This window comes from Mesitornis unicolor, unplaced genomic scaffold (assembly GCF_000695765.1).
Source record: "Mesitornis unicolor isolate BGI_N332 unplaced genomic scaffold, ASM69576v1 scaffold10040, whole genome shotgun sequence".
NCBI lineage: Eukaryota > Metazoa > Chordata > Aves > Mesitornithiformes > Mesitornithidae > Mesitornis > Mesitornis unicolor.
Window position 1 is genome coordinate 21,108 of NW_010160253.1, and position 8,215 is coordinate 29,322.

At 50.3% G+C, this 8,215-nt stretch overlaps 1 protein-coding gene across 4 annotated transcripts in view; it reads left to right on the forward strand.

Annotated features, from left to right (window-relative positions):
• The window catches only part of AP2M1 (adaptor-related protein complex 2, mu 1 subunit), a 16,915-nt gene extending 9,086 nt beyond the window's left edge, over positions 1-7,829 (forward strand). For 2 of the 4 annotated variants that reach the window (XM_010189514.1, XM_010189522.1), the window contains 7 exons: positions 2,156-2,291; positions 2,383-2,524; positions 4,993-5,112; positions 5,492-5,627; positions 6,018-6,115; positions 6,261-6,372; positions 6,717-7,829. In XM_010189514.1, the coding sequence (XP_010187816.1) occupies positions 2,156-2,291; positions 2,383-2,524; positions 4,993-5,112; positions 5,492-5,627; positions 6,018-6,115; positions 6,261-6,372; positions 6,717-6,851 (879 nt within the window). In that variant the 3' untranslated portion in view covers positions 6,852-7,829. Of the gene's footprint in view, positions 1-1,622; positions 1,629-2,155; positions 2,292-2,382; positions 2,525-3,478; positions 3,491-4,992; positions 5,113-5,491; positions 5,628-6,017; positions 6,116-6,260; positions 6,373-6,716 lie in introns of all 4 variants that reach the window. The other 2 variants (XM_010189499.1, XM_010189507.1) reach the window with 2 other exon arrangements.
• The last annotated feature ends 386 nt before the right edge of the window (positions 7,830-8,215 follow it).

The window sequence follows — 8,215 nt, forward strand, 5'->3', positions numbered from 1 at the left end:
GCAAAATCCACAGCTATGGCAGACTTCCCAAACTTAACTTTCTGACTTTGTTCTCAATGAAAGTCTGGAGGTGTACTGAGCTGCTGCGCTAAACCTGCTCTTGCACCTCGAGGTGGAGCTGTGCTCAGTGTACTCTAATCTCAGTCTTCAGATCATGCCTGCCTCTGTCCAGACTTCATTAACTAGCTGAACGCTGTAATTTTCTTCCACTCCAAGTGCTTTCTGGGAGTGTGAGTTGGTCAATTCTTAGTTACAAAGTTTCCCCAAATCTTAGGCATACTTCAGTGCAAAAATGCTAGTGTAACTTTTTAAAAGAGGGCTGGCGCCAGCTGGCAGAGCCCAGGAAACCTGGTGGTGGCTGTCTGCCTCTAACCTAGTCAGCATGCTGGAGTACAAGTTGGATGTTCTTGTCCCATTTTAGATGACTGACTTGTCCAGCTCAGGAAAGCTTCCAGTCCTGAGAAATTTCAGACCCAGGTTGCCTTCAGTCCCTCCCTCAGGGAATACTCGTGCTGCTGGGTGGGTAATCGTGGCTTCAGGACTCCCCAGGCATCTGCTTCCAGATCCATCAGGTCACTGTGTGTAGTGGCCTGTAGAGGTTTGTGGTGCTGATGCTGTTGCAGGAGATGAAAATGTCAGCACAGGATCAGTGTCCCTCTGGAAACCATAGGACTGGCTATTATATCTACATGTGCCTCTTTCCTCCTAAGCCTGAACAAAGCATTGAACAAGGCAGGTAAGGAGGCTTTTTTTGTTGGACAGACAAGGAAGGTACTTTGTACCTCATTGAGCACTTCACACAGGATCACAGAATATTAGGAGTTGGAAGGGACCTCAAAAGATCACCTCAAAAGATCACCCCCTGCCAGAGCAGGATCACCCAGAGTAGGGACCTAGGCAGTTCCCATGGGAGTATGAAACTCTCTGCCTCTTAGATGTTGTGGTAATGGCTCTGCTTGCTCGAGTGGCTGGCTGTGGCAGGAGCATGTGTGAAACGAAGCCACTGCTGGTTTACAGCTGAGATCATGTACTGCCACCCTGTGGGCCCAGGGCAGGGCTGCTGGGGCAGGACCCACTTCTGCCTTCTGGAGTAGCTTGGGTGGAAGAGGCAGAACTGATGAGGATATAACTTTATATGGGACCCAGCCTTAAGGTGCCTGCAGTCCTGGGTGCCTCGTACTTCTCATAGACTGGGCAATTGTGCCATGGTAAATATCCAGGGCTTGCTTTAGGAATGACAGCATGAGGAGTCCGCTCTGCATAGGAGCATTACTGGAGTGGTGTTTGGCCTCTCTGCCACTCCCTCTGCTCCACCTTGTATTTGGGTGGTACATAATGGACCAAATCTAAAAAGCTATTTCACTGCTAGGAGTGCTGGGTTTCCTGAAGGGACCTAAAGGCCAAAGCCATTCATCTTCTTTGTGCTAATTAGCTCCCTAGTTAATGATGAGCTGGCCTGCTTTGTCCTGTCCTGAGGTAGCCTTAAGCCTAACCTGCCTCTCTTTCTCCGTTCCTCCCTTTTCTTGCTATTGACCTGCTTGCCTGTTAACCCTGTGTGTGCCACACTTGCTGCTATACACCTACTTCTTGACTTTCTGCGTGTGACTGGACCCCGCCTGTAGCATCAGGTAGGAAACCTCCCTGTGCCTCTCAACACAATCCTTGGTGCTCTTAGGACGCTGTTAGGTCCATTTTAGGTTAGTGTTGGTGTGTAAATCTAATGACCGCAATCATTAAGAAGTGGTCCTTGAAGACCAGCTGTCCTGAGGCCCTAGGGTTTCAGGTTGGATAAGGGTGTGAACTGGCCCATCAGCTGCTTCTCTGCTTTACATGGATTGATGTGATGGTCTGAGTCATGATTTGAGTGTCATTGGTGAAGCTTGTGTCTCCCTGCAGCTAGATGTAGCCTAATGGACTAGCTAACAAAATGGAAAAACCTTTCCTGCTGTCACTATGACCAGTCTTTTAGTTAGGCATAGGATTTGCTGTATTGAGGGGAAAACGACCAAATCATGGGGGGTGTGACAGCACCCATATCTAAGTTTCAAAAACAGTTGTGTGTAATAAATAGCAAGCACTTGCTCTTAGATTTAGAGAAAGCTTTCTTAGTCTTCAAGTTAATCTAGAGGTCTAAGATGTCATTTCTTCCCTTCAGACTAAGGAAGAGCAGTCCCAGATCACCAGCCAGGTGACTGGACAGATTGGATGGAGACGTGAAGGGATCAAATACCGTCGCAATGAACTGTTTCTTGATGTGCTTGAGAGTGTGAATCTCTTGATGTCCCCCCAGGGTAAGTAGGAGGTGTGGATGTCCTCCTCCCATTCAAGGTTTGGGTGTGGGACTTGGGTAAGAGTTCTGAACTGCGCTCCTCTCTATACCAGGTCAGGTTTTGAGTGCCCATGTCTCTGGCAGAGTGGTGATGAAGAGTTACCTGAGTGGAATGCCAGAGTGCAAGTTTGGCATGAATGACAAGATTGTCATTGAAAAACAGGGCAAAGGGACTGCGGATGAAACGGGGAAAAGGTAAGAGACATCGGGGTAAAAGCCATTTGCCACTGGAGACTCTTATGAAAGAGCAGCACTTGGTAGCTTTTCTGATCTGACAGACAAAGCTGATCTTTTCTTTCCTTCAGATGTTACTGCTCACTTTTCCCTGGGTAGGTCAGCTCTCATGCAAGCTACCAGCCTGAGGGTCTCAATACAGAGTGCTTCTCCACAGCTCTTCAAGTATTCACACTCAAATATAATAAGTGGGGAGTTCTTGCAGCTGGAAACACTTCCGCAAGATGGATTCTCCCACAGCTTGTCTCCAGCAGTACCAGTCAGTGCAGAGACTCGTATTCCTAGGATCACAGAATGTTAGGAGTTGGAAGGGACCTCAAAAGCTCATCCAGTCCAACCCCTACCAGAGCAGGATCACCAGGCCAGGTCACACAGGAACATGTCCAGGCGGGTTTTGAATGTCTCCAGAGAAGGACACTCCACAACCTCTCTGGGCAGCCTGGGCCAGTGCTCTGTGACCCTCACAGGGAAAAAGTTATTCCTCATGTTCACACGGAACCTCGTATGCTCCAGCTTGCACCCATTGCCCTGTGTCCTGTCATTGGACATCACTGAGGATGCAGTAGTAGTGCTCCCAAGAAATGCTGAAGGAATCCCTCTGACTGTAGCCTGCTCTATTTGACCTGTTCCCACAAACTAGAACAGCTGACAGACACTGGGTAAGCCCCTCCTGCTGACACAGAGGTGGTCAGTGACTGTGACTCATCCCTCCTGAGAGCCCAGCTGCCTGCCTTCCTAGCCGCACCTCAGTCAGGGCCCACCTTGAAGCTGAAAATGGCTCTTAGGCCTTTTCCAGCCTTCCTGCTTGGGGTAAAAAGATAAAAGCAAAGGGACTGCCACTTTTTTCTCACTAACCATTTGTGACTCAACTGTGTTTCTCTTGGTTGTTTTTGTTTGTTTTTTGCTGACCCCCAGTGAATTGGGAAGGTAGATAATCTGCTTTAGCTGTGTGTGCACTCTGCTCTCCCTCTGTCTCTTGCTTTGTGTGACTTGTGCATGTAACTTGGACTTCAGACACTTTCCATGATGGTTCCTGTGAACAGAGCTGAGCTGCTATTTGCATTTTCCCTCCGAACCGAGCCAAGAGCTATCGCTTCACTGTCACCTTTAAGCCATCTTTCCTGTACCTGAATCTAGCTAGGAAAATAGATGAGCCTCAGGTGGCTGCCCAGTATGGGTATATGCTAGTGAAAATGTCATCTGCATAGTGCCTTTGCCTGTAAATGTGCTATTTTCTTGAGTTACAGAAACAGGATGGGCAGGAACTCTTGCTAGGTGGTTCTCTCTAGTGGGCAGGAGGTTGGAGATGTCACCCTCCAGCAGCATTTAGTTGAGGTGGCCAAAAGGGACAGCTGCTGCCAGTTGCTTTTTGGCATCTAGTGTGTGTGGCAGTACCAAACTCTGAGTAATGCTGCCCGAGACCTGGAGCAGTGCTGGGCAGCTGGGCTTTCCCAGCAGCGCTCCAGAGAAAGAGAGCAACAGATTAGGAAAGACAAACTCCCCCTTACAAAACACAGACTACACCACTGGGATGTGTAAAGTAAACAGCCTGGTCAGTCTGCTTCCCATTTGTGCAGGTAACGGTGGTTCCTAGGGCAGCTGGACATGCCTGTAGTGCTTACACTATCTCAGCACACTTGCATGGTGGTCCTGTTCCTCCTGGCAGCTGAGGCAGCTTAGATATTGCAAAGCTGCATTGCTGCACTTCTTCTACACTGCTGCCTCATCTGTTGCCACTGCCTTCTCATTTTCTGATCCTTCTCAGTAGCTGAGAAGGTTGGAACCTCTATCAAGAGAGGGATTCTCAGAGACTAGAACTCAGCACAAGATCAGCGTGAGCAGGTTAGACCAGTGCACCTAAATGGGCAGATGGTAGCTGCATAGATTTTTAGAGAGAGAGAAAAACTTGGGGCATAATGTTGTTGTCTTCGGCAAATCGGTTCAGAATCAAACCACCTGCTAGCAGTGTGGAAATCAACAGCTGTGAAGAGATTTCCTGAGCCTGGCATCTCCTGGCTGTGTGGCAGTGGGATAGCTTTGTGGACAGGAAAGTGTTTTTCTCCTTTGAACTGTGCTGCAAGAAGCCTTGGGCTTGCAGAGTTGCCCTCGTAGTACTGAGGTGCTGCTGGCTGGCAGACCTGAGCATTGTGATGTTGGCTGTGACAGAAGGGTGCTCCTCTGATCTCTCTGCTCTCTGGGGAGAGGAGGGAGAGAATTATTTCTAACAAGCTTCCTGAACTGTTATCTTTGTGGTGGTGAAACAAGGAAAGTCTGAGGCTGCTGTCTCTTAAATCTCTCCCTGCCTCCCCATTTCCTGGACACCTGCGATGGCAACGTGCTCTGTAGAGTAGTTTCTGCCTGGGCAGACTTTGAGTGCACCAAGATACTGGGGCTGCCTTTGCGATTCTTTAACTGTCTTGTTTTTTTAGCGGCAAACAGTCAATCGCCATCGACGACTGCACTTTCCACCAGTGCGTGAGGCTCAGCAAGTTTGATTCAGAGAGGAGCATCAGCTTCATTCCACCCGATGGGGAGTTTGAGCTCATGAGGTACAGTAGTGGGGGATGAACAGGCTGGTGTTGGCATCTGTTTGCTGTTACAGTAGTGTTGCTGCTCTCAAGCTGATTTCCAGCCCTTGAGCACCCAGATACCTTGCTGTATCTGTTTTTTTTTTTTTTTTAGTGCTTAAGACTGGTATCCTTTCCATTGGCTGGAACCAAACATAAAACTTGGCACTCAGGAAACAATTGCTGCTCTAGGGCAGCACAGATCTTGCTGCTGCTTCCTTCTGGGATGGCTCCTTTTCTGGCTGATGTTCCTGAGCTGTTACCTGTATGCAGAAGCTGTCTATTTAGGAAAGTGATACAATTTGAGACCATAAAGGAGTTAAATCCTTTTCAGAGTTCACTGTTGCTTCCATTCCTGCAGATACCGAACCACTAAGGACATCATCCTTCCCTTCCGTGTGATCCCACTGGTTCGGGAGGTGGGTCGGACCAAGCTGGAAGTGAAGGTGGTGATCAAATCAAATTTCAAACCTTCCTTGCTGGCCCAGAAGATAGAGGTAAGAGAATAAAAACCTATGGTCTCTTGTGCCTGGGAATGTACCTCTCTGTCCCCTGCTGCAGTCTGCACAGATGAGTTCTCAAGCTTGTACAGGGCTAAAAGAGCGAAGCGAATGCCCCACACATCCGTGGTGCTGCTGTGCCCGGTTCCTCACTGACCATTGTGGATTATGGAAAGATGTTTGAACTTTAAAGCAAGAAACCAGAGAGCCAGTGTAGGATGCCCTGTGGTAGCTGATGTTCTCTGGGCCCTGAGATGGAAGAGGGAAGGCCAAGGGGTCCAGGACAGCAGCTGTGCCCTCCTGGGAAGAGGTGGTCTACCCCTGAGACTGCACAGGGTGCTGAATCTGCAGCCTCCTTGTCCCTGCTCACCAGACTCTGCCTTCCAGGTCCGGATCCCAACGCCCCTCAATACCAGTGGAGTTCAAGTCATCTGCATGAAAGGGAAGGCAAAGTACAAGGCCAGTGAGAACGCCATTGTCTGGAAGTGAGTGAGCACGTTGGTCTGAGGTGCTGCAGGGGCAGGGCTCGCAGGGGCAGAGTCTGTTTAATGCTTCTGTAGGCCCTGAGTGCGTGTAGTGAAGGGGAGAATAAACTCAGATGCCTCTTCATTTCTGGGCTCTCTCTGACAGGATAAAACGTATGGCTGGAATGAAGGAATCCCAGATCAGTGCGGAGATCGAGCTGCTGCCCACCAATGACAAGAAGAAGTGGGCTCGGCCCCCAATCTCCATGAACTTTGAGGTGAGTCTCCCCCTGCCTTTGGGGGTGCAGCTAAACTTGGGGAAGCTTTCTCAGTCTGGTCCCTTCTACTGTCGAGGAACTGCACAGGTTGGAGTGCTGTCTGTCCCGAGCTACCATGGGACTCTTCCTAACACAAGGCCAGCCAGGTGGCAAAGCTAGTGGAAGAAAATTGCCCTTAAAGCCACTGAAGTCTGTCACCATGCATGCAGGGAGTTGAGAAGGGAACAGTGGTTCATGGTGTCCACTTCTGGATGCGTAGCTAAGGGGTCCTCTTGCTTTCATGTATGGAGAGCATCTTTGTGCTCTGTTCCAATGCTCTCCATTGCCATTCCCTCTCTCAATAGGTCCCATTTGCACCCTCTGGGCTGAAGGTGCGCTACCTGAAAGTCTTTGAGCCAAAGCTGAACTACAGTGACCACGATGTGATAAAATGGGTGAGGTACATCGGCAGGAGCGGGATCTACGAGACCAGATGCTAGCCCCAGCAGGTTGGCGGGCTCCCTCTTCTCCAAGCCATCCTCCGCCTCTCCTCAGTCTTCAACTACATTCAGAGAAAACAACATCTGCCTGGCCCCTCTACGCAGATCGAAAGCCCCCGTGGCTCACCTTGGGAGCGGACTCGCCTGCCTGCGCCCAGTTACCGCCCCCGCCGCAGCTGAAGCTCAGAACCTGGTTGTGTGCAGGGGTGCAGTCAGCTCCCCGTCCCAGGGTGGGGAAGGGCTAGTTCTAACTCCCATCCTCTCGTGATCTTTCTAGGGAATGTCCACCATTAAACTCCTCTTCTGTTGGTGTCTCACTACTTGCATCATATCCTAGTATTTTTGAAGTTCTTGTGCATATGTACTCGTAGAATAGACCTAAACATAGACTGGACAAATCTGAGTTGAAGTTACCCTGGCTTCTGTACTAGCTATTGCTGTTGTGGTAGATGTTGCTGGCCAGTCCGAGATGCCTGGGGTGGTGAATTTGTCAGGCCCCCACCAGAGGAGACGGTGGGCTCACTGGATCTCACCACCACCTCCTATTTCTTGCAAAGTCGTCAGTATAGAGTCCTGCCGTGGGAAGGTTTGTGACCAAAAAGGATGAGGGTTTAGGCTCTTGCTGGTGTGTATGTGGGTGGCACAGCATTTCGGGTCCTTAGAGCACTTACCCCACCTGCTGCTGGCTCGAGCCAGTTCTCCTTTCCAAACAAATTGGAAATGTGGCCCCTCTGTCCCAGGGAGCGGGGATCAGCTGAGCTCTGTCAGGCTGTGAACAGGGTCTGTCCTTGGGAATCTAAAATGCAGTTGGCAGCAAGAGCCCCCTGCCCCAGCCTGCCCTCTCCACACTTCTACCAAATGCTTCTGGGCCATAGGAATGCTGCTGCTACCCACAACCCTGCTTCTGGTAGTGTGGTCTCCATTTTGTACACTTTGTGATTTGTCCAGCTCTGAATCTAATAAAGTATGTAGAATGGAGGAGGCTACGTCTGCTGCTCTTTGGGATGTGTGGGGTGAGAGTTTGGGCTTGGGCCAGAGCATTTGCGGCTTTTGTTGCTCCTGCAGCCCTGGGCTGATGGGGGTTGGTAGGTGGAAGGAGTAGGTGATGCTTCAGCTTCCAGCTGTGCTTGATGCCTGGTGCAGCTCCCAGGGGACAGGAGGGGGCTCTGGGCTTCCTTCCAGGACCAGCTCCCCAAATGCAGCCCCTTGCTGCCCTCCTGGCAAGACAGGGCCAGCTCCCTGCAGGCTGGGCTGCTTTGGCCGCACCTGGCCGTGGTGTGCTTGGAGACTTTTCCTTGTGAATGGCTGAAATAAAAGCAGCGTTCCTTGAGAGCTGAAGTTTGCCTTAAAAAGCACGTTAAAAA